This window comes from Mobula birostris, chromosome 32 (assembly GCF_030028105.1).
Source record: "Mobula birostris isolate sMobBir1 chromosome 32, sMobBir1.hap1, whole genome shotgun sequence".
Classification (NCBI taxonomy): Eukaryota; Metazoa; Chordata; class Chondrichthyes; order Myliobatiformes; family Myliobatidae; genus Mobula; species Mobula birostris.
In genome coordinates this window covers 14,626,725-14,653,758 of record NC_092401.1, presented here as the reverse complement: position 1 = coordinate 14,653,758, position 27,034 = coordinate 14,626,725, and the positions used below count along the sequence as shown (strand labels likewise).

At 39.7% G+C, this 27,034-nt stretch overlaps 1 protein-coding gene across 10 annotated transcripts in view; it reads left to right on the top strand.

The window, feature by feature from the left end:
- Positions 1-27,034, top strand: part of LOC140191247 (EVI5-like protein) — a 265,130-nt gene that overhangs the window by 124,560 nt on the left and 113,536 nt on the right. For 6 of the 10 annotated variants that reach the window (XM_072248473.1, XM_072248476.1, XM_072248477.1 and 3 more), the window contains 3 exons: positions 5,064-5,117; positions 9,565-9,597; positions 20,388-20,528. In XM_072248473.1, coding sequence (XP_072104574.1) covers positions 5,064-5,117; positions 9,565-9,597; positions 20,388-20,528 — 228 coding nt within the window. The remainder of the gene's footprint in view (positions 1-5,063; positions 5,118-9,564; positions 9,598-20,387; positions 20,529-27,034) is intronic. The other 4 variants (XM_072248479.1, XM_072248475.1, XM_072248480.1 and 1 more) reach the window with 3 other exon arrangements.

The window sequence follows — 27,034 nt, the reverse complement described above, 5'->3', positions numbered from 1 at the left end:
AGACCATAAGACATAGGAGCAGAATTAGGCCATTCAGCCATTTAAGTCTGCTCCACCATCACATCATGGCTAATTTATTATCCCTCTCAACCCTATTTTCCTGCCTTCTCCCTGTAACCTTTGGATGCCCTGACCAACCAAGAATCTATCAATCTTTGCTTTAAATGCCTTGGCCTCCACAGCAGTCAATGGCGATGAATTCCACAGACTCACCACCGTCTGGCTTAACAAATTCCTTCTCATCTCTGAGTTGTCTGAGTTAAATTCCATCTGCCATTCCTTTATCGATTTTTTCAGTTGATCTAGATCCTGTTGTATCTGTACACAACTTTCCTCACTGTCCACTATACCACCAGTTTTGGTGTCATCTGCCAACATAGTAATAATGCCATGAACATTCCATTCCAAATTGTTAAGATATATATGTCAAACAACAGGAGACCTAGCACTGATTACTGTGACACATAACTTGCAATCGACCTCCAGTCTGAATAACAACCCTCCACTGTCATCTCTACAACCTGTCACCAAGCCAATTTTTTATCTATTTGGTTAGATAACCCTGTGGATCTCATGTGATTTAACCTTACAGACCAGCCTACCTATTGCTTACAACATTTTCTATGGTCTAACCATTGTGTAATCTTGATTCGGAGTTAGTGCTCCATCAAGACAAGTTGTAGTCAGATGTGGGACATGCCACAGCTGGGTATAAAGAGTGGTCTTTACTAGACAGGCTGCCAGGCCAAGTCTGATGGCTCAGAGACTCTCTTGAAGACCCTGTTCTGCTTCAGCATCTTTGCAAATAGGCAGAGAAGAAATAGCAGCATACCTTGATATCACATTGGTTTGGTCGTCAGATTTTAGGTGCAATCATCTATGTCAAGTGCCAGAACTGTAACCTCCAAATGCTTATTTAAGGCATGGACAAGTTTCATTGTTAATAGGCCAATTACTTAGGAGTTTCCTGAACTCGAGGATACAAAAGCACCAGGAGCACATTTCTACTTTTTGCAGCTGTGTTGGATTTTAGATTATGACACCACTGAGAGCTACATATAAGCAGACTTCCCCATAGTGATGAATGAAACAAACTGAGGGGAAACACCTGGTTGCATGATTGCTCTTCTCAGTATAAAACATGCATGTAGCAAGAACACCTGGCAGAAGATTAACATCTAAACACAGATGCTACCTGACCTTGGTCTGGACAACATTTTCTGTTACTGGAGATCTGAAAAATTGAAGTATTTTACTTTTAAATAAAGCTTTGAGCTACCTCCTTGAGGTCCAAGGTTTAAATAGTCCTGATTTTCTCCTCATCTGTTGGGTGAGAGGGCTTCTTCCCCCTTCCAGTTCAGTCCTGAAGAAGAGTCTCAGCCCAAAACATCGATTCTTTATCCATTTCCATAGCTGCTGTCTGACCTGCTGAGTTTTCCAGCATTTTATATGTGTTGCTTTAGGTAAGATTGTGGCCACGTGGTTGATCCTGTGTAATAGTGTTGGAAAGGAACTTGCAAATGACAGTGTCCCCTCTTGCCTGTGGTCCTTCTGTAGATGTTAAAGGTTTGTCAGAGTAAGAAAAATGCATCGTTTTCCTTTGTGTAAAATGTGCTTCTAGGTATAGGGTGTTCTGATTGACCTAAAATTTACTGGGGCTTCTTGATGCTGCTTTTGATCAAGTGCTACCTTGATGTCAAGAGTACCCATTGTCATCTTGTCTTTGGAATTTCTTTGCACATGTTTCATCAGTCCTCTCAAGAAAAAAATATAACTTTGGCTGCTTTGTCCTTCTAATTTACTTGCAATTGCAAATTTTCTTTCCTCTCCTTTAATACATCGTCCGTCAGTCTTGTCGTCTCCATTTAGCTTCATATCTGCCATGTCATCAAAGGCATGTTCAATGACTGAAGTGTGTATGCATCAACTTGTCATTGTCAACCTCACTGTAACCTTTGATTCTGTCAATTACGCTTTCCATTGTGGGACTATCCTCAACGAGTTACACAGTCACAACTAGTGAATTGCCGGCAATGAATTCTCTTCCAACTCTGATACCATCACTTCTACAGCGAGTATTTTTCATGCTCTTTTTCTGATATCAAGTACTAAATAAACAAGACTTTTCTAGAACTTTGTGTTGGGAAGAATGAAGTCCCTGCCATAAACACCATCATATTTCTCAGTAACTGGTGCTGTTAACCCCCTTAAAGGGCATTCCTTAACTAGGACCTAAAGCTATAGAGACCCTGAGACAACTATCCAGAGAATTCTGTAACTGCTGGTAATCCTTGGTTTGCTATCTTCATCTTATGTTCTTGTTATTTATTGTTTATTTTTTTTATTATTAATATTATTATTGTTGTATTTTTATTTTTTCTCAGCTGAAGCTTGTAAAACCTGAGGTATGGCATAGTCAAGTAAACTAATTTCTTAATTGCTAGGAACTTTTGGACAATTCAAGTGGCTTTGTGGAGAATTACATAAATATTGCTATGCAGGCCTAATTGGTTAATGCTGTTGTGTAGTGAATTTGGAATGGTATCAGCTGTAGATATTACAATTGGGACAATGTATACCATGTTCAGGTTCCATAGTCTTTCAATTTCCGTTTTTAATTCTGCATATTTCTGGTGTTTTTCACTTGATTTTTGTATGTTGTGTGTGTTTGGAATGGCTATACAGTTGAAGTCAGAAATTTACATACACCTTAGCCAAATACACTTAAACTCAGTTTTTAACAATTCCTGACATTTAATCCTCAAAAGCATTCCCTGTCTTAGGTCAGTTAGGATCACTACTTTATTTTAAGAATGTGAAATATCAGAATAATAGTAGAGAGAATGATTTATTTCAGCTTTTATTTCTTTCATCACTTTCCCAGTGGGTCAGAAGTTTACATACACTTTGTTAGTATTTGGTAGCATTGCCTTTAAGTTGTTTAACTTGGGTCAAATGTTTTGGATAGCCTTCCACAAGCTTCTCACGGTAAGTTGCTGGAATTTTGTTCCATTTCTCCAGACAGAACTGGTGTAACTTAGTCAGGTTTGTAGGCCTCCTTGCTTGCACATGCTTTTTCAGTTCTGCCCACAAATTTTCTATTGGATTGAGGTCAGAAAATGATATCGAGTCTGGTTCATCCTTGGGAGCAATTTCCGAACACCCAAAGGTACCACGTTCATCTGTACAAGCAATAGTATGCAAGTATAAACACCATGGGACCACGCAGCCGTCATACCACTCAGGAAGGAGACGCATTCTGTCTCCTAGAGATGAATGTACTTTGGCGCGAAAAGTGCAAATCAATCCCAGAACAACAGCAAAGGACCTTGTAAAGATGCTGGAGGAAACAGGTAGACAAGTATCAATACCCACAGTAAAACGAGTCCTATATCGACATAACCTGAAGGCTGCTCAGCAAGGAAGAAGCCACTGCTCCAAAACCACCATAAAGAAGCCAGTCTACAGTTTGCAAGTACACTTGGGGACAGAGATCTTACTTTCTGAAGGAATGTCCTCTGGTCTGATAAAATAAAAATTGAACTCTTTGGCCATAATAACCATCGTTATGTTTGGAGGGAAAGGGGTGAGGCTTGCAAGCCGAAGAACACCATTGGAACTGTGAAGCATGGAGGTGGCAGCATCATGTTGTGGAGGTGCTTTGCTGCAGGAGGGACTGGTGCACTTCACAAAATAGATGGCATCATGAGGAAGGAAAATTATGTGGATATATTGAAACAACCTCTCAAGACATCAGCCAAGAAGTTAAAGCTCGGTCACAAATGGGTCTTCCAAATGGACAATGACCCTAAGCATACCTCAAAAGTTGTGGCAAAATTGCTTAAGGACAACAAAGTCAAGGTATTGGAGTGGCCATCACAAAGCCCTGACCTCAATCCGATAGAAAATTTGTGGGCAGAACTGATAAAGCGTGTGTGAGCAAGGAGACCTATAAACCTGACTCAGTTACACCAGTTCTGTCTGCAGGAATGGAACAAAATTCCAGCAACTTACCATGAGAAGCTTGTGGAAGGCTACCCGAAACATTTGACCCAAGTTAAACAATTTAAAGGCAATGCTACCAAATACTAACAAAGTGTATATAAGCTTCTGACCCACTGGGAAAGTGATGAAAGAAATAAAAGCTGAAATAAATCATTCTCTCTACTATTATTCTGACATTTCACATTCTTAAAATAAAGAAGTGATCCTAACTGACCTAAGACAGGGAATGTTTTTGAGGATTAAATGTCAGGAATTGTGAAAAACTGAGTTTAAATGTATTTGGCTAAGGTGTATGTAAACTTCTGACTTCAATTGTATCTATTAAGTAAGTTGTTCCTGCTTGTTTGTCCTGTAATATTATATCCAGGTGGTTATTATGGATTGTCCAATCTGTAATAATGGATTGGTCATAATATAATTTGTATGACTCTGTCTCTAAAACTGAATCTAGATTGTATTTATAGAGAGGTATGGTGACTATTATGAGTTTGTATTTTTATTATTATTATTTCTTTTTTTTTCTCTTTTTCATTTTGTATTTGCACAGTTTGTTTTTTTTTGTTTGTGCACATTGGTTGTTGTCTGTCCAGTTGGGTGCAGTCATTCTATTCTGTTTCTTGTATTTACTATGATTGCAAGAAAATGAATCTCAGGGTTGCATATGGTGATATATACATTTACTCTGAACTTTGGATGGAAACATAGGTTTCATCTGTTGTGCAAGGTTCTCTGCCACGTTTTATTAGAAACAGCTGTACAAAAGATTTTTAAGTAAACTCCTTGCAGCTTGAAAGCATTATTCCTGGTACCTCCTGTGAACCATTATTCAAATACAGTGAGATTACTTTACGAACTCCTCCAAGCATTTGGAATTTATGCTGAATCTATCCTCAGATGTATAGTGTGTCTTGCTCTAGCTCCTAATTAAGTATTTAATGCTGAACATATAGATTGCACAAGAGCAGTTGGAAAGATATATGAAAGTGCAAGGCAGCAGTCTGGCTGAGATATGTAAATTGTAACCAAAGATTAATCTGACCTTTTTTGTTGTTCCGCAGAGACTCAGAACAGAAAATCGACTTCTAAAGCAGCGGATTGAAACCCTGGAGAAGGTATGATGTGTAACCATCACATTTGATGTTTATCATTCATTAGGAAAAGAGTTGTTGTTAGTAATTGCCCTATCTAATGATCCCAACTTTAGATAGGTTCCAGTCTGCATTTATTTACAATCCAGTTGCTCTGAGATGATCTCCAAGAAGTGGTCCTTGACCTTCTTTTTCTCACCTGCATAATCCTACTCAATATTCAAATGTTAGGCTGTAACAACCCAGGTTCAATCTGCTCTATCTATCTCCTTTTCACTCCTATATTTTACACACAATTCGCGCAAGTTACTGAGGTTTTCTTACTCATGGGTATGTTCCTAACCAATATTTGTTTAATAGTTTCAATGCAGGTTTAAGTCATCTCTTCCCCGAATAACCTGGATTTTTACAGAATTTTTCAATTAGCTTTTAATGACATCAGTCGATACTGCTGAAAAAACATCAAATTCACTGAAAATATAACTGCATTGTGTTAAGGCAAAATGCCTCCAAAATGTGAGCATTTGTAATACAGAACATGATCTGAATAAAAACTGAGCATCATATTTATACAGAACATTTACAGTACATTTCAAATAGTGTTCACAATTAGACCATATCATGGTGGCATAATGGCATAGCAGCTGGTGGTTCAAGCTGTGCAGGTTGGATTTCTAACCTTCAGTGTAGTCTTTATGAAATTTGTATGTTGTCTCTGTGACTACATGGGTTTCCTTCCTTCATTTTCCTGCGCATCCTTTGTTCCCTTGATCTCCAGAAATCCATTGACTTCTATTTTGAATGAATGACTGAGCAACCACAGCTCTCCAGGGTAGAAAATTCCAAAGACTCACCTCCTATGTGAAGAAATTTCTCCTCATTTCAGTCGTAAATAATCTGCCTCACTTTATATAAAGTTATTTAAAGATTAATAATGTTGTAAAATCCATACTAAAGAAATAATCAGATATGTTCATTTTAAGTTAATTAAAATATTAATTTTATTTTTAATTCAATTTTATTTTAATTTACTGAATTAATACTGAGTTATCTTTAGATGTATTGATGTATTTTGCTGTATCCTAAATTAAATATCATGCTGGCATTACAAATGGTACAATTAGAATTTTCTAAATTCATACTGTTACCCCAAATTCTTCCTTTTTGGAATAATCAAATAAAAAGCATTTAGTAAAAGACATATGTAATGTTTGGAAATACAGCAGTGAGGATGCTGTGTTCACATAACTGGTCACCAAAGGTATTGCATAACATAAGACATGTACAAATTCTAAAACATACATTTTTTTATACATGTTAGAAAAAATCTAACGAGTTTCTTTCAATTTGAGGTTTTAGCAAACCTCACTCTTTATGACTTTAGTAAAGTATATAGCAATTCTTCAGCTGGCAGGTTTTGTTTGCCAAGGCTAGGTTAAAAACAAATCACCAGACACCTGTGTTTGCAAGCAGGTTGCTGCCAATTTTTGTCTTCATCTTGTCTAAGTCATGGTGTCTATTTTCCTTATTTATAGAGGCTGAAATATTTGTCCAATTTCCTCCTCTAGCAAGTGTGATCTACTCTCTACAGAGCTTTTTACTAGATTAAATTTTGAAGAAATGAATCTCTGAAGGTATTAGTGTAGCAAGTGTTATGTGAATGCTACATCACTAGCAGTGGTCAGCAGTGACTCTCCAAACAGCTCTGCTGGTAGGGAATGTATAGGAGACCATACTACTATCCCCATAAATTTTACTATTGACTTTATGATGCCTGCACTTGGGTAATGTGACTGCATTTTATTTACCCGGCACAAATTCCATCAAATCTTCTTTATGGTGAACTTGAAATATAGCTGAACGGGAGAAGAAACCTTCTCTTCATTTCACAGTATCTAGCCAAATAACTTAGACCATAAGACCATAAATGTTGGAGCAGAATTAGGCTATTTGGCCATTTGAATCTGTCTGTCATGTCAATATGGCTGATCCTTTCCTTCTCAGTCCCATTTTCTGGCCTTCTCCCTATAACCTTTCTACCAAACTTTGCCTTAAATAAAGCCAATGATTTGTCCTCCACAGCTGCTTGTAGCAATGAATTCCAGGGATTCACAACATCTGGCTAAAGAAATTCCTCCTTATCTCCATTCTAAATGGACGTTCCTTTATTCTGAGGCTGAGTCCTCTGGTCTTAGACTCCCCCACCATAGGGAACATCCTCTCTGGATCTACTCTATTGAGACCTTACAACATTCGGTAGGTTTCAGTGAGATTCCTCCCTCAACCTTCTGAATTCTAGTGAGTACAGGCCCAAAGCCATGAAACGCTCCTCATAACTTTTCAATCCTGAAATCATTTTCATGAACCTCCTATGAACCCTTTCCAATGTCAGCACACCCTTTCTTAGTTAAGCGAGCCAAAACTGCTCACAATACTCCGAATGAGGCCTCACCAGGACCTTATAAAGCCTCAAAATTATATCCTTGCTTTATATTCTAGTCCTCTTGAAATGAATGCTAACATTGCATTTGCCTTCCTCACCACCAACTCAGCCTGTAAATTAACCTTTAGGGAATCCTTGACAAGGACTCCCAAGTCCCTTTGCACCTCAGATTTTTGGATTTTCTCACCATTTAGAAAACAGTGTGTGCTTTAATTTCTTGTACCAAAGTGCATGACCATACACCTCCTGACACTGTACTCCATTTGTCACTTCTTTGTCCATTCTCTTAATCCGTCCCAGTCCTTCTGCAGCCTCTCTGCTTCCTCAACACTACCTGCCCGTCCATCTATCTTCATATCATCGGCAAACTTGGACGCAAAGCCATCAATTCCATCACCCAAATAATTGACATATAATGTAAAAAGAAGTGTGCCCCACACTAAGCTCTGTGGAAAACCACTAGTCACTGGAAGGCAACTAGAAAAGGTTCCCTTTATCCCAGTCTTTGCCTCCTGCCGATCAACAAATGCTCTATTCATAGTAGTATCTTCCCAGTAATACCAAGGGCTCTTAACTTGTTACACACCCTCATGTGTAGCGCCTCATCAAAGGCCTCCAGAAAATCTAAGTACACAACATCGACTGATTCTCCTTTGTTTATCCTGCTTGTTATTTCTTCAAATTCCAACAGATATGTCAGACAAGATTCTCCCTTTAGCTTATTTTATCATGTGCCCTCAAGTTCTCGAACACCACATCCTTAACAATGGTCTCCAACATCTTCCCAACCACTGAAGTCAGATTAACTGGTCTATTCTATTGCAAAGTGCAGTAGTCATGAACCTGACAGTCTAACTAGCATCTTCCTATTAAGTGATTCATTTTCAAAACAGAATTCATTTTATTAAGTCATCTAGTTTAGGATTAACTGAAAATTGATTTTCCCCCAAGGTAGAGATGGAACTATTCAGCATTTATCCAGATTTCACACAAAAACAAGAAGTGTGCTGAAAGCGTATTGCTGGGGAGCAAACCCCAGAACCTTTCTCATTCACTGAAGTTCCTTCTCTAGCGGTTGTTAGGTAGAGCTAATCTGGAGACAGTGATCCTAATTTAGCACCTCTTCTCCATTCTAAAATTAGAAATCTCTTGTACAAAATAACTGTTCAGCTTATGACATGGAATCTTTTAGTCTTGGCATGGAATTTCACTAATATCTTTTAACGCTATATGTCATTTGCTAAAGAAATTATCGCTGATACTTGTTTGGAAATTAAAGCTTTTTATATAATCAGAGTAAATCACTTCAACAGATGCATTAATGTGAGTTTGATAATAACTAAAGACTCTTCCTTCCTCTAGCACACTGCACATTTGATATGCTTTTGTTGTATTGATACTTCGGTTTTATGTTGAGAGTGGATGTAGTTCCGTTGCACGCTACTGGTGGATTTGCCCTGTAAACTAAGAACTTCAGTACAAAACCATTACCTCCATAACTTAGGTATGCTATTGGGCTTGATTCAAATGACCCACAAAACCTTTATTGAACTAGCTCAAGTATATCTGTTGGCTAATGCATGTGGAATAGAATAGTTAAAGGAACAATGTTGATATTTTCTATTATTTAAAGGTGCAATTCCTTGCTTTGTTTGAAAGATCTATAAGAAGAAATTGGAACAAGGACTGTTTGAGGATGTGGGAAATGTGCTTGTGATTTTATTTCCATTTCTTAGGTTGGTAAGATTTGCTGTGTTTGCTGATGTGACCCTATATAATTAGAAACCTCTATTGGAACTGATTTTTGAATGGGCCTTCTTTCTTCCTTCACCCCAATGCCCTTTTTCCTCCACACACAAAGATATGATACAGAGAACACAGGAAATGCAACTTTTTAAAATTCTTTGCCGTAACTGTACTTTTGTCAGATTGTGAAGTATGTATGATAAGCTTTCTATTACTGTACTAGTAGTGCCTCTCTGTGAAATGCTCTTTCTTCCTTTCATTTCTGTGGATTTCCCCCTGTAGGAAAGTGCTGCCTTGGCAGATAGATTGATCCAGGTATGACTTCCCACTTACCTCCATGGCAATAATACACACTTGCTAACTCTACCAAGGCAATGCCATTGTCCATGTCTCATCTGGTGAGGTAACCTCCTGTGAAACTCACCCCTGCGAAACTCACCCCTGCATGTTGCATGATATCCCTGTGGTAGCACTCACTGTAATCCGCGCTTCAGGCCTAGCTCACGTGGGCGTCTGAGGCAAGCGAATGTGATGATGAGTGATGCACAGGAACTGCTGCCTGGACTTGGAGTGTGTGGGCAGCCTATTGAATGGCACCAGGGGAGGGGGGGGGGTCGGGGAGGTGGGTTGGGGGGCGTGGGGGTATAGTACAACCAACCCAAGATCATAACGTTACAACAGTCTTTGATAATTCCCCTTTGCATTGTACTGCTCCATTCTGCATGTACATGAAGTATATTCAGTGCATTGCATAGACCTAAAGAATTGGACTACGTTGCCACCACTTAAAAGGAAGCTGGATGAAAGTCCGGCATATCTGCAAAACCATTGACCCTCTGTGTCTTGTGTACATGTACATGTAGCAGTACCATCTTTACATTGTTCTATAACGTGCATAATTAAAAGGTTGACAGTTTTTCCTAAAAATATAAATAGTCGTGTGTATCACAAATCAGAGCATTTAATCCCCTCGATCCAGAGGGTTGTTAATGTAACCTTGGTGGGTTTGCCCTGTAAATTTTACTGAATGCATGCTGCAGGGTCCACCATAACCATCAGGTAATTATACTAATGCTGCTCTTCACTAAAGCATGCAAAGTGCGTAAGAGTATTCCTTGCAACAGTAAGGTACGCAGGATCAAGCACAATAAACCAGTTATATATGCAATGTTTGGTTTCACAGTCTCATTACGTGCTCTGTTTTGGTACTTTTGACCCATGGTTATTACAGCATAATCTGGTATTTCACATGTTTCTAAGGGTTGTGAGGACTATGTAACATTGATTAGTGTCATCAGGTATGTAGTATTCCATTGATTTACTTTAACTTTGATGTAAAGCAGCTTAATGAAGCACACTGAATTTTGTAAAATAGTCTATTTTGCTCATTGTATTTCTTTTGAACTGGAAATTGGACATAAAACTGAACATCAAAGTTGCTGGTGAACGCAGCAGGCCAGGCAGCATCTCTAGGAAGAGGTACAGTCGACGTTTCGCGCCGAGACCCTTCGTCAGGACTAACTGAAGGAAGAGCTAGTAAGAGATTTGAAAGTGGGAGGGGGAGGGGGAGATCCAAAATGGTAAGAGAAGACAGGAGGGGGAGGGATGGAGCCAAGAGCTGGACAGGTGATTGGCAAAAGGGATATGAGAGGATCATGGGACAGGAGGTCCAGGGAGAAGGAAAAGGGGGAGGGGGGAAAAAACCCAGAGGATGGGCAAGGGGCCAGGGACAGAGGGAGAAAAAGAAGAGAGAGAGAGACTGAACAATTGTGATGCCACAGTGAGCCAATAGTGTGCAGACTGTTCCTTGAAGCTGCTTTATTCGGCATGGTGCTGGAATAACTGGGAAGACAAGTTCTCTTTTTTTTTGTCATAGCTTTTGTTGAATGCCTCAATGTAACACTGGAGCATTGAGATTATCATCCCAATTCCGTTTTAAGCAACGTTGATTCTGGAAACCAGTTTTTTATAAAGGAATACTCTTTAATCTTTCATGCATTTTATTTCTTTTTTGTTTCAGGGATAATAGCAAGCAGGAGTGTTATGGCTGGGGAGGCTGCATACTTATTAATAATCATGTATTAAACTTAGAATTGGACAGTGTTTAAACATTGCCAATATCACTATTCGTATTAATATTGTTTAGGCTTAATGTGAGCATGACATTTTATTCAGTCAGATTGGGCGTGTGCCCACATATCTCATAATTTCCATGTATCACTTGTACAAATTATTTGCAAACTTGGAATTCATGTTATGTGCTGTTATTTGTTTTTACCATGTTCTCTTGAAAAGATTTATGCCCCTATAATCACTTCTAAGTACCTGCCATTGTTATGTTCCCAGATATGAACACCAGTAAGATCTTATGCTCGGAAGTATACGAGGGGTGATTGATAAGTTCGTGGCCTGAGGTAGAAGGAGTCAATTTTAGAAAACCTAGCACATTTATTTTTCAACGTAGTCCTCTCCTACATTTACACACTTAGTTCAGCAGTCGTGGAGCATACGGATCCCTTCTTTGTAGAAGTCAGCGTCTTGGACCTCCAGAAAGTGGTCCACAGCAGAGGTGATTGATAAGTTTTTGTCCTAAAGTAGAAGGAGATGAGTTATTAACTTCAAACTTTCTGCATAATCACTCAAAGAGTTGAACTGCATGTCCATGTAACGAGAGCTGTATAACTCATCTCCTTCTAGCTTCGGCCACGAACTTATCAATCACCCCTGCTGTGGACCACATTCTGGAGGTCCAAGTCACCAACTTCTACAAAGAAGGGATCCGTATGCTCCATGACCGCTGGACTAAGTGTGTGAATGTAGGAGGGGACTATGTTGAAAAATAAATGTGCTAGGTTTCCGAAAATTGACCCCTTCTACCTTAAGCCACGAACTTATCAATCACCCCTGATATATTCCGATTCAATAAATACTAATATTTGAATTTTTATGTTTTTAAAACAATATTTCAAGACCTTATTGTGTCATCCCCATGTAGAAACACTTGTTCAGATTTGAGAGGAGCTTTTGTCAAAAGATTCTCCAAAGCATGTTTTTTGATGGATTGTTCAGAGAGGTACACTGGAAGGATCCTCATGCTGCAGTCCAGCAGTGTTTATTGCTGCAGTTCAGGTGGTAGAAGAGGTCACAATATTGTTTTGAGTTTTTTTTAAATATGCTGTTCTGTTGCTCTGTAAGTCAGTTCTGTTCCTAGTTTAATCTAATGCTGTTAACTCCATACATTATGTTACATATTTGTAGGCCAATCCTTAATTTTTACTTTGTGTATCTATACTCCTTTTTCTATTTGAGTGGACAGTGGATCGTAGATTCTACTGATCCCGTTTGATGCTACGTACAAGAGATGCTAGAATAGCTATAAATAGGCTGGGACAAGAATTACATGGATTATTTGATGATGAATGTTTGCATTTGAAGAAGCAAGGTAAGCTGGTTGTAGTAGCTTTGATTCGAAGAGGATAAAAGCAAGTTGAATGCATTTGAGTATGTATTCTAGAGCTCAATTAGGTAACTGGGCCAGTAGTGTCGTAGAGTACATTAATCTATTAAGTTCTAAAATTGTTCCCAGCAGAAGTGTTAAGGATGCAGCTGAGGTCCATGTTCGTGGGGATTCTCTGGGCATGACCTGTTTGTTGTCTACACCCACATCATTTCTTGCCACACCCAGCTCTATATTCTGCCATGCCCTTCTCCCCTTCACTGAGCCATTGGTGATCAGATCACAAGCCAGAGCTTCTCAAAGCCTTACTTGATTGGAAAATTTCTAAATAGTAAATTGGCAGAGATATAATTCTGGGATTTTTCTTCGTTTTCCCTTATGTAATGTATGTTTGTAGATAGTCATTGTTTGGTAGACCACAAAAAACATCTTTATATTTTCTCCTCCTTTTTGTCTCAAGTTACTATGTGTGACTGCCATTGGGTGTTTTCTTTCTGCTACATTGCAATTGTCTATGCATGTGGCTGGAATTCTTGGATTTATTAAATGTATTTGTTATAGTTTGTCTAACTATTTTCCTTGGTTACAGTCAAGGAACAAATACCTGTGGGTTATAATTAATAAGTCATAGTCATACTTTATTAATCCGGGGGGAAATTGGTTTTCGTTACAGTTGCTCCATAAATAATAAATAGTAATAGAACCATAAATAGTTAAATAGTAATATGTAAATTATGCCAGTAAATTATGAAATGTCCAGGACCAGCCTATTGGCTCAGGATGTCTGACCCTCCAAAGGAGGAGTTATAAAGTTTGATGGCCACAGGCAGGAATGACTTCCTGTGATGCTCAGTGTTGCATCTCGGTGGAATGAGTCTCTGGCTGAATGTACTCCTGTGCCCACCCAGTACATTATGTAGTGGATGGGAGACATTGACCAAGATGACATGCAACTTAGACAGCATTCTCTTTTCAGACACCACCGTGAGAGAGTCCAGTTCCATCCCCACAACATCACTGGCCTTATGAATGAGTTTGTTGATTTTGTTGGTGTCGGCCACCCTCAGCCTGCTGCCCCAGCACACAAAAGCAAACATGATAGCGCTGGCCACCACAGACTCGTAGAACATCCTCAGCATCGTCCGGCAGATGTTAAAGGACCGCAGTCTCATCAGGAAATAGAGACGGCGCTGACCCTTCTTGTAGACAGCCTCAGTGTTCTTTGACCAGTCCAGTTTATTGTCAATTCGTATCCCCAGGTATTTGTAATCCTCCACCATGTCTACACTGACCCCCTGGATGGAAACAAGGGTCACCAGTACCTTAACTCTCCTCAGGTCTATCACCAGCTCCTTAGTCTTTTTCACATTAAGCTGCAATAGTAACATGCAGTAGGCAGACTACATCACAAGTCAGGCACAGGGTAAATAGATAGGTGTATGTGAGCATGTCCTCTAATCATGTCTGCAGGCCTGGTTTAATAACAGCTTTTATTTGTATTGTAAGAAACATCACAAAGCACTTCAAGGAGCAACAAAGAACAATCTTTTAAACAATGTAAGAGGACATTTGAGTAGTTAACCCAAACCCTTGGTCAAAAAATAGTTTGATAAAGAAAGTAATATATATGAAAAGTTTGGAGGAAAAATTTTAAAGTACATAACTTCAACAGCTGAAAGCAGAGTTCTCCTTGAAGGAATGATTAATTTTTAGGATGATTCAAAAGAGCACAGGTGTCTTGATGAGTTGGAAGATGTTAGAGATGAGGAAGGAAGGAGTGGAGTGAAAACCAAGGTAAAAATGTTAAAACTAATCATTGCTTACTCTGATGTTAAAATAGCTCCATAAAGCTCAGAAGTGATAGAAGAATGGGAGTTGTTGCAAGTTGGAAGGATTTTGGATGACATCAGGTTTATGCAACAACATTGTCTACATAGAAATTTGGAAATTACTATTTGTTTTTCACCATTTTGCAACTTGGAACCTGGAGTGAAATGTCATAACAATTCTGGTTCTGTTTGTATCATATGGGAAAAATGTAACTTAGAATCTCCCAATATGGGTCATCCCTCACGTGACTTTTGAGTGAGGATAACATCATTCTTTCTACACACTCTTTGGAGCATTGCAGTTGAACATGGACTATCTTGTCCTGATGGTTTTACACTTAGCATACGTGGATAATGTGGTCCTCCTGGACCATTGCCAGGCAAGTGAATTATTTCATTCTGGAGATACACAAACTCCCAACTAACATCTTCTTCTGCAACGAGCCAGCTCCACCACCTCTCTCACCTGCACTTGACAATTCTGTAATCTTCTTCCATCAGTTTTCCTCTGCAGCTTGCCAATCCGTGGAAGTTGCCTGCCCCCAATTTTGTCCCTCCTCGTCTGTCATTTCCAATCCTTCCCATTGATCCATCATCATGTTCCAGCTTGGTAAGCTCTATTGGTCCATTCACCCTGCCTCTTCCATTTCCCGGCCACAGCATTGATTTAATGGACCTCCAGTTACCAAACTCTCAGTCGTGGCATTACTGGGGATGAGGGAAGAGAATGTTATGTTGGCTTGCTGGTTAGGGAAGACAAGTGAAGTTGTTGAGACAGCATGCCCACGAACTGCTTAAACCTGTTGGAAATGCAGGCAGAGCAGACAGAAAAATGAGACTATAGTCAAGAAAAGAGGGATAGCTATTCTTACATTCCAGGATAATCCTGGAAAGGAGAGAGAAACACAAGGTCCAATGTGCTTGATGTTCTCCAGTCATATTTGGTGGAAAATGATGAAAGCATGCCATATTTATTCTTAATGCAACCCCTGAACTCCAGTGGAGATAAAGCTGGACCTGGGATGGGGGCAAGGTGAAAACGAAGATCAGAACATGATAGATTTTGAGAGTATAATGAAGCACCTTGATAGCATTACTTTTGAAGTGGTTTGAGTAATTGAGTTTAAGGAGTGCTGTTGCAAGTGAATTGGAGTTTTTTTGTTCTCTTTTAACAAACATCCAAATGTGGTCTGAAAGGGTAAGTGAAGTTTATGTAAAAGAACTGTTGGGGAGAAGGGAGAAATGAGCAATGATCAGTGTTAGCCCAATCTATGATTGAGGCTGTTGGAGTAGTGGACTGTCAAGGTCAAGTGTAAGGTTGTGAATATGTCTGTATAAGAAGACTGAACATGGTGCATAACAACTGGAGATAATGATTAGCATCAGCAGAGATACGGACGCTATGGAAGGAAAGTAATAAAAGATACCAGGCGAGAAAAATGTTCAATTACTTTGATGAGACATGGAAACAATCGAATGAACCACAAATGGAACAGTAATGGAAAAAAAAAACTCCCAGTGGAATCGGAGGGCACAGTAAAATGTGTGTTGTGAATTAGGTCAGTGGATAAGCCGTCCCTTTTGGATTTCAAGGAGAAATTAGCTGTTTATTAATACAGTGCACCTGCCAGATGCAAACAATTATTTAATCAGCTTTGAAGTGTCACGTTCAAGGTGGTTTGTATTAAAGACCTTCGTGGATATGAGCAGGAAATTTTTGTTGCATTTTAGGAGTCTACCCTGTTAGAAGTGAGTAGCAGATCTATAGTTATAGCCAAGTTGAAAATCTTTGGTGCTATTACTGTTTTGGGGTTTAAGCCTCTAGCTCTTAAGGGTTAGCTTTCTGTGAGTTGTCTTGTGTTTAGAGCTACCGTATGATTTCTGGTCTACAACACACCAGGGCATGCTGCTGGTACCTAGGTCCATTTCTGTGGGTGGAGACAACACAAATGGCCATAGAGGCTTTTGAGCTCTGCCTTATTTCCTTCCCTGTGATAAGGTGGGCTGCTGGTGGAAAATGCCCATCTGTGGTTATCCCTGGAGGTTAGCAGTGGGATCTGTATTCAGTCCTAGACTCTGGGGTATTCAGTAGTCAAGTAGGACAGAAGTGGTTTTGTGGAAAGAAAGTTCAGCAGTACTGGGATTCTGAGAACTGAGAATGTTTTAGCAAAGGCAAGTCATAGAAAGAATGAATAGAGGTTACCACAAATAGGTTGGCGTTTCCTGGATGAGGCAGAGCTAACAATAGTACTAAGAATCTACCAACATTTACAATGTCAAAAGTTTAAAATTTCCACTCTTGTTTTCATTGAAAGAGGACAAGTTGTTGCTTTTAGCTCACAAAGTGTTCATTACGCACCACATGTTGGAGAGGAATGCTTTAAGGACTTCCTGAGAGTTGATGGCCCTTTTTAAATTTGGTGAACTGTCCAGAGAAGTATGGAGAATTTATGCACATTTTGTGTGCTTATTTTCACTTTAATTAGCACCAGACAGAAAAGTCAATCTAACCTACATGGAATTTTATTTGACCCTGGGGTGTGACACCCTTTAAGTTTCAAGTGAATCCTCAAGGCAGGAAATTAAATGAGAAATCAAACGAACCCTCACCCAGGGAGGGCTTACAAGACGAATCCTTTCCCTTGCTCAACATCCCCTGGTGGTGCTCCCTCCACATGGCACAGAAGATAGGAGTACAATCCCCATCTACCTGCTCCTTTGGTACCCCCACCTTGAGCAAGGCTAAAAACGTCGCCCTATGGGACATGTGGAATCCCCCACCCCCCACACCCAACTTCTGGACCTGTCTACGGGCAAGTTTATTCCACCTACTCCTACCCTACCAACAACCGAATGGTTTCCTGTATGGTTTTCCTGACTGCCTTGTCCCTTTGCATCTCAAATGAGGAAGCCATTTGCCATCTGAGCTTACACTGAGTTCTTTATAACAGAAATCCTCAATAACAACTCTTCATACACACTTTTCCCTTTATATACACGTTGCCCTTGGCCCTGCAAACTCTTGCAGAAATTTAAAAGATCTCTTTTTGAATAATTCCACCCTTGACAGTGCATTCAAGTCTTAGTTAGTTGCTGTCTTAAAAGTTAAATGTTGGTCTATATTTGCTCATGCTTAACCATGCACTTCATCATTTTATGAACCACGATCTGATCCTCTCACCTAATCCTCTGTTCTGAAGAGGATAACGTCAGTTTCTCCAGTCTATCCGTGCAACTGAAATCACTTTTAATGTCTTTTCTGGAGCTTCTCCTAATACCTTTATATCTGTTTAAAATTTGGTGCTCAGACCTGAACACAATTCTCAAGCTGTAATTACTCCAGCAGTGTTTTATAAAGATTTATACTCCTGCTCTTATACTCTATGATCTGTGGTGTCAACAAAATATGAAATGAATCACTCTAATTTGTGTCATTTTACACCCTCTCCCCGTTCCCTTTTTAGCAATTCTGCCCTCCAATTCATTCCCTTTTCTCACGCTTCCTACCTAAATGTAGCACCTCACATTTAGAATCATAGAGTCATAGAAAAGTACAGTGCAGAAACAGGCCATTCGGCCCATCTAGTCCGTGTCAAAACTATTTAAACTGCCTACTCCTATCCACCTGCACCGGGACTGTAGCCCTCCATACCCCGACCATCGATGTACCTATCTAAACTGCTCTCAAACGTTGAAATCAAGCTTGCATGCACTACTTGTGCTGGCAGCTCATTCCACACTCTTCCAACCCTCTGAATGAAGAAGTTTCCCTTCTTGTTTCCGTTAAACTGTTCACTTTGTAAGATCTACCCTGGTTGGTCCTACCAAAGTGCAAAACCTGGCACTTGTATGCAGTAAGTTCCATCTGCCATTTTTCACCCATTTTTTCCAGATGTCGCAGATCACCCTGCAATCCATGATAACCTTCCTTACTGTCCACTGGACCCCAGTCATGTTGTCATCCGCAAATTTGCTGATCCAGTTAACCACATTATCATCCAGATCATAGATGACAAACAACAAAGGACACAGCACCTATACTTGCGGCACATTACCGGTCACAGCCAACAGCAAGAGAGGCAACCCTCTACTGTCACCCTCTGGCTTCACCCACAAAGCCAATGCCTAATCCAATTTATCACCTCAATCTGCCCCCTCCACCATTTCTATCTGTCTCTTCCCTTCTAGCTCTGCCCACCTCTTGTCTCCGCATCCATTGGCTCAGGCCTGGTTGTTTTAGAGTCTATTTCCATCCTAACTGATTGGGGTTTAACCTCAGTATGTTGTCTTGCTATTAGTCTGTTTCTGTTTGATGTAATACTATCCTTCTCCCAGGTCTGTATCTTCAAGTTAAGTGCAATCTGCAAATTAGAAAATTGTGCCTGTATGTCCAATTCAAGTCACTAACAGATAGCATGTTGGGTATTGACCTTTGGGGAGGTTTTCATTGACCATAAACTTAGAATCTGTCACTTCTGCTGTCTCCTGTTACTTGGTTAATTTTCTCTCCATGCTGCTGCAAAGCCTTTCTTTTGAGGACAAGCTCACACATAACAAACATCTTCTGGAAGGTCTTGTATACCAATTATACTTTCCACATCCCTCTCTCTGTTGCTTCCCCTAACTATTCTGTCAGTTTAGTCCGGCATGGTTGCTTCTAATAGATTGTCACTGGCCTTCTGTAATGAGTCTACATTTATTCGAGTCACTATCTGTTCTGAACTTGATTTTTAATTTTTTGAACTTTCCTCAAAACTGTGTTTATACCGACTGGTTTATCATTACTAGATTTATCCATTTTTTGAACAAAGGTGCAACATTTGAGGTTTTCCTGCCTTCTGGTACCATTTCTCCTCATTCCTATTGTCCATCCCCAGTTCCCACATTTGTGCAGACCCCTCCTTAGCCCTAGCCTCATCCCTTACCCCTCTACTCACTTGGGTCTCCTTTCCTCACCCCACATCCCATTGCCTCTGTCTGTCTCTTCTCTTCCAGCACTACCCACTATCCCACATTGACTTTGCATTCATTGGCTTAAGTCTGCTTATTTTGTAATGTATTTCCATTTTAACTGAAGAGTTTAACCTCAGTGTATTGTCTTGGGAAGCCATGCAGCTCCTACCATTAGTCAGAACTCCTCAGACCCCTGGTTACATTGTATCCCTTTTTTCTTGATGACTGGCTGCTCAATTGTTGATGTTTTGTTGAGGGTATGTTCATGCACTTAAGGATTTGTTCAGAAAGATGGGCATAGAACAGAATAAACTTACTGACCGGGTTTTGTGTGAAGGGGCTGTTGGAATCCTTCAGCACCTTTAATGTTTCTTTGTCTCCTAGTTTTTCCCCCAGCCCCCATTTTCTCACATCTTGAAGGCATGAACCCCTTGCCTGGGAACGCTCCCAGAATCTCTGCTGATGCCTCTTTATTTGGTGATTTACAGATTTAGTGGTGAAATGATGTAAGCTGTTACACCAGGATTGACTCACAGCCTAGCCTAATTCTTTTGTATTCTTTCCTATGTACAACTGATGTGCTGGCATTTTAGCTGAGCAAAGACAGAAGGTTTTCCTTGTGTGTGACTCTGCTCAGTTCATTAGATCTCTGATCTCTCTGGGAGTGCTCTTTGTGCAATTTAGTTCAGGACTGGGAGAATTCGGGTTTAGTTTTTACACTCTGGGATATGAATGGCCTGAACAGGAACCAAGCTTGTTTGTTTTCCGAAGTTTTAATGGTAAATTAAGAGTGGAATTAGTTCTTCAGGGATTTGGAAGCCCATCTGTGTCGCTAATCTTTCTCTCCCTCATGGATTTGTCTTCAGGGACAAGTAACCAGGGCGCAGGAAGCCGAGGAGAACTACATCATCAAGCGAGAGCTGGCTGTAGCAAAACAACAGTTCAATACAGCCAGTGAGAAACTAGAACAAGCACAGAGCACCATTCAGGAGCTGAAGGAGCTCAGGGTAAGGAAAGGCAGGTGTGAGACAAATGGTTTAAGGATTTGTAACCAAAACAATCCTGAGTTCTATTGTACCCTGGATGATCCTATGTGACACTGGCTCTCAAATCCTGTGAAACTAATCTCTGACTGTTTTGTGTGTAGTACTTCACAGCAGGTTATTAGCCCAATGCAAATAATACCAAATACTACTCTCAGTAGCACCAGTCAGATTGAATTAGTGTGGGTTGCCAGTTACTGATAGGTAGCAATTGGTATAATTTAGCAAAAGCAAATCAGTTGTGTTAATCTTGTGGGCTGGCATCTATTCTCAATGGTGAAATTCTAAGTGGCTTGCCAAGTTGTTTTCCATTTTTCTTTGTAATTATATCGTGGACTGTCACTAGGGTAACTAGAGCCTTTTTAACAGATCAAACCAGTAAGAATTGGGTTTGAAATCATAGTTTCTAAGAACTAAAGCAAAGCATGGGGTTCTTGCGTCGTTCTAGCACCTTGATTGTTGCTGTCTGCTGCCAAAACTTTGCCTTTCGTATGTAGCCAATTTTTTATTGAGTTCGGTGTGCAAACTTATCCAGCATTGTTTTTCCATTGTGTGAGCAAAGGGAGAAATCATGCTGTATCTTGTACTTTGTGTTGAAGTAAGCACCAGAGATATGTGCTAACGGACAATACGTACTGGGGTGAAGCACAGGTGTTCCTTGTCAGACGGTTTAACTGTGCTTCATTACACTCTTCATGGGGACCAAACAGCCTTAGTTTAATTAAACAGGTGCCAGGGTGCTTGCAGCACTTGCCAGCATCTGCACTGTGAAATTTATCAGTTCAGATATAGGGAGAGGTTAAATGCACCAGCAGCAAGCTGCTGCTGTGGTCAGACACCACTCTCTTCTGAATGCCTTGTTAGGTGTGGGGCTTTATCTAGCCACAGCTTTCAAAATGCACAGCAATTTCTAAATTCTGCCCAATCTGCTTTGGAGTGGAGGTGCAGCAGTATTCTCCTTGTAGAGTTGTTCACCCCTCTCTGTTTGTGGCCTGATTAATACTGGTACAATCCACTTCCTGCACCTTTTCATTTTGCTCATATCCCACTCACCATGTTGAATAATCTGACTGTTGATGTGGACATTGGCCTGCAGTCCTTCTGGTTAAAGAAAATTCTTGTTCAGAAAATCTTTGCTGAATTCAGCCTCCACATCTGATTCTGTTGATCTCTCTTTTCCTAAACTATTTTGCAAAATGGAACTGAAAAATAAGAATCTTTTTCTTCTCTTTTTCTTCACTGATAATGGTTTACTGTGGAGCAAAAATTTTAGTAGTTATGTGGAGTTGAAAGCAGAATTTACAAGTTCAGATGATCTATGGTGAAGATTTTTATCCAAAGTTTGGAGATTCTCCTGAACTCTTCATACAGACTCCATTGTATGATTGCTTTGGAGTGATACTGAATGTGGGTTTAATGATTGTATAGTGAGTGTGATTCATTTCAATAATATAGTTTGAACTCAGTTTATTAGTGGCTGAATCATTTTGGATACCACATGCTTGAGTTTATTTTTTCACGGCCCCATATCACATCATGAACAAATACAACACTGGACTTGTCTTTTAATCTACGATGGCTGGAAGCACTTAGCAGGTCAGCCAGCTTCTGTGGAAAGAACAGAAAGATAAAGTTTCAGATTGAGATCCTTTGAACCATTCCAAATTGAATTTCACCCTTCACTTAATAGTTTTGTGGTATAAGTTTAAAACTTCTTTTTCTTATTATGGGAGAAGCAAATGTATTATTTTCTTCAGATACTTTCCTTAGCAATCAACATCAGGCTTGTAGATTCTAGTAGTAAGTTTGTTTAAAATAAATGTGAATGTCTTTAAATCTATGTGATCAAATGGATAACTATGCCTTTATATTCCCAGTATCGCTACGGTATACTTTATATTAATGTTACATGAAGTCTTCAGTCTCAAATCAGAAATATCTGTTTGTGGAAATCTAGATGCAAGATTACTACACTTAGTTTCATGAAGTTTGAGCCAAGAAAATAAAACTTGATTTTTATTGGTATAAATAAATCTTTCAACTAAAATTGTTATTTTCAATTGAGTTAGCTAAATGGAATTATTAAAGGGCTAGATCTGTGTCATTCAAGACCAGTGATCCAGAATTATACAAAACATCCAGGTACAAACTATATAAGGCTATTTTAAGGGCAAAACAAAACAATTCAGGGTCAAATACACGTCAGGTCTGGGAGGGTTTGCATTACTTCCTCCAAAGCAAAACCTAACTTCATGATAGTTCACTCCCAGGTGAGCTCAATGCCTTTTATACATGCTTTGAAAGGGAGAATAAAACTACATATGTGTAAATTCCTGCAGCATCTGGTGACCTGTGATCTCTGTCTTGGAAACTGCATCACAAAATCTTTCAAGACATCTGACCCAGGTAGAGCTCTGAAAACCTGTGCCAACAAACTGGAGAGAGTGCTCAAGAACATCTTCAGTCTCACTGCTGCAGTCAGATGTTGCCATCTGCTTCAAAAGGGCAACAGTCATATCAAATGCCCAAGAAGACCAGGGTGAGCTGCCTCAACAACTATTGCCCAAGGCACTTGCATCTATTGTTATGAAGTGCTTTGAGAGGTTGGTCATGGCTAGACCAACTTTGGCCTAAGCAAGGACCTGGACCCACTGCAACTCGCCTACCCCTACAACATGTCTACAGTGGATGCAATCTCACTAGCTCTCCACTCAGCCTTCCATCACCTCGTGAATGCCTACATCAGGCTGCAGTTTATTGACTACAGCTCAGTGTTCAACCCAATCATCCCCTCAGTTCTAATCAACAAGCTCCAAAACCTGGGCCCCTGTACCTCCCTTTGCAACTGAATCCTTGACTTCATCACCAGGAGACCACAGTCTGTGTGGATCAAAAAAAAATCTAAACTTGATGATCAACACTGGCGCACCTCAGTGATGTGTGCTTAGCCAACTGCTCAAACGCCATCTATAAATTTAATGATGACCCAACCGTTGTTGGCAGAATTTCAGATGGTGATGAGGAGGCGTACAGGAGCAAGAGATCAGCTGGTTGTGTGTTGTTGAGGGAACACATACCAGTCTACATCGAAGGAGCAGAAGTGGAAAGAGTGAGCAATTTCTGGTTTTTAGGTGTCAACAGTTTTGATCTATCCTGGGCCCAGCGTATTGGTGTTATTAAAGAGAAGGCATGACAAAGACTATATTTCATTAGCAGTTTGAGGAGAACTGATAGGTCACCAAAGACACTTGCGTATTTCTACAGATGTAGCATGTAGAGCTTTCTTATTGGATGCATTACCATTTGGTATGGTGGGGCCACTACACAAGATCAGTAAAAGCTACAGAAAGTTGTAAACTCAACAGCTCCACTGTAGGCACTAACCTCCCCATAATCCAGGACACTTTCAAATGGAGGTGCCTCAAAAAGGCAGCATCCGTCAATAAGGGCTCCCGTCACCCAGGACATGTCCTCTTCATATTGCTACTGTCAAGGAGGGGTTACAGGAGACTGAAGGCACACAGTCAGCATTTGAGAAACAGAGTCTTCCCCTCCACCATCACATTTCTAAATGGAAAATGAAGCGATGAACATTACCTCAGTATTTTCCCCTCTATTTTTCCACGAATTTAATTTATTTTTTAATATATATTTCTTCTTGTAATTTTTAGCTTTTATTATTCTGTGTTGCAATGTACAGCTGCCTCTAAAGAACAAATTTCATGACATATGCCAGTGATATTAAACAGGATTCGGAGACACCAGTGGGAAGCTCAGTGTTTTGTTCATCCTTGCAATAAGAGTAGGAGATAAATGCTGCCATTAAGTGTTTCTGTGGGCCTCATAAAATCAAATTTATTTCGTGACTAAACCTGTAGGATTCTTAAGCAGAACAACTCTTCTTTTGTCGCAGACCAAGGGAGCAATAGTTTCATTCTGAAACTATCCCAAAGTAGCCAAGTTCACAAAGTTGCACAAGTGCAAATAGGAGGATTGAAATCCTGTGGCAAGTAACATGCCTCCTAACTCCTGAAACTGTCAAGTATCTACATTGAGGAGAGAGATGAAATGCTTTCCACTTGCCTAGATAAATGCAGCTCAACACTGAAGAAACTCGACACCATACAGGGTATAGAAGCTGACTGATTGGCTCCCTATTCACTACCAATCACTCACTCCACTGCCAAAACACAAAGCCACTGTCTGTACCGTCTGCAGGGTGCAATGTAGCAACTAGCCAAAGCTCCATTGAAAACATCTTCCAAACCTATGACCTCAACCAGCTAGGACAAGAGGAACATCACTACCTGGAATTTGCCCTCCAAGCTACATGCCTTCCTGATCTGAAGCGACTGGATCAAAATCCTGGTGCTACCTCCATAACAGCAGAATGAATTTGTTTACACCTCAAGGATTTCAGTGTCTATGAAGAGAGATTACCAGCACCATCTCAAGGACATCAGGAATGGACAATTAAATCATAAACAAGAAAAATCTGCAGATGCTGGAAATCTTAAGCAACACACACAAAATGCTGGAGGATTAATTAAGTAGACAATTAAATGCTGTCTCAGTCTGTGTGAAGCACACATCCTTGAATGAAATAACAAAATGCATATAGCCAGCTCATGCCTTCGTCACTACTTTAAACACAATTCCAAGTTCTACGTGGCTTAGATGATAGCATTATAAGTGACTATCCATGCAACCCAACTTTCAGTCAGGTCAATGGAGTGGGGATCTGCAGTCGGGCTTTCAATGCAGCCGAACTTTAAGCATCTGAAAGGGGCCAAGCTCAAGTGATAAGTATCTAACAGGATATGACCACTCTTTGGATTGGAAGAATTGCAGAGAGAAGTCGAGGACAAATTTTTGTTGTCTGACTTGAAAAGGATGGTTGAAGAATTTGTACTTTATAGGCTGGAATAGAGATGTCCAGGAAGTGATCTTGTTGAATAATATATAGTTCAGGAAATGAAATGTTTGTTTGGAATTTTGTTGTGACTTATATGTAGGGCACTGAGCAGAGACTTAATCCAGTAAAAAGCAAATTTGAAGTTGATAACATTAGTTCTCATGAACTGATCAGCATACCTGCTGAAAGAATAATAGAACTGGAAATCCTAGTATCTTTGAAATCAATTGGACCATGAAATTAAAACATTTATTAAAACTAGTCGAGTGGCTATCTTTAACCATGAGAATTGAGCAATTTTAGTTTCACAGAGATTGAACCAATGAAGGTCGGATTCTAATACCTGCTACCCTTTTAATTTCCACTTTGAACTTCCAACTAGTTGTCTCATAGTTCATTCTTATGTTTTGCTCATCATTGTAAATATGCATTCAAATATATTGGGTCTCTGGTCTTGTGTCTTTAGCCACTGAATTTCCTGTTCATCTCTCCCTTGATTATAGGCTGTTCTAATCTGTAAATTTAAGAACATACCATGAGAAAGAAGAACAAGGATATGGCATGTTATTCCTCAGGCTTTCTCGGCCACTCAATAAAATGCCACCTGATCTGTTCTTGTCAATGGGTTCCATTTTCTGCTTGTTTCCCATAATCTTTGATTTTCTCTGTAGAAACATTTTTTGCACTCTTTTAGCCTTGGAAATAATCGGTGATGGCACCATCTGGGTTGAGGTCAAAGAATTCCAAAATTTGTAATGTACAAGAAGAAATTCTCCCTCAGGTCAGTCTCCAGTAGGTGACTTTAATTCATCAAACTTCTGGGCTTAGTTTCAGGTGTGAAGCATTCTGCTTTAGCATCTACATTGTCAGTCCTTTCAGAATCTTGCATTTCAAAAGCATTTATTAAAAATGTCTATTGCAACAGGCTCTGATGCCTGGGATTACTGGACTCTTAAGTGTTGGAATGTTGCTTTATATGTAAACTCTAGAATTTTGTCTGGTTACTTTTTGTTATCAATTAAAGAAAACTGTTTACAATGTGATTCAGTAAGGAAATAGCTTTTCACTGAAAAATCAACTCTGTCAGCCTTATGGGTAAAAGGAAATGTGGGTGATTTCTGACTTGCATCAAAATTGCTAACATGTAACCTGTTAGTTCTGAAATAAATCGTATTCCTATGCAACCTTTTTATATCCTTGCCAGTGAGTTACATGGAAGAGCAATAATAAATGTCCAGGAAAATGGATGGGTATCTTGTTAAAAGAGCAGTTATAGTAATTCTAATAAGGAAAATAGTTGAGAAATTTGGTTGTTGACATTAGTTGGCCTGGCTTCTCTGAGAAGTCCACTGTTCTCTTTCAATTAGATTCATCTGATTCATTGCAAAAAAATGAGACCTCTGTTTCATGTCTCATTTGGAATATAGCAGCTCTTAACAATGTGTGACTCCACTAATACTCTGTTCGTTTATGCTAATGCATTTTGAATCATCACATTGTTGTTAACTGACAGGGTTGGCTCGTCCACTAAGAATAATGACTGTTGCTCTTCCAA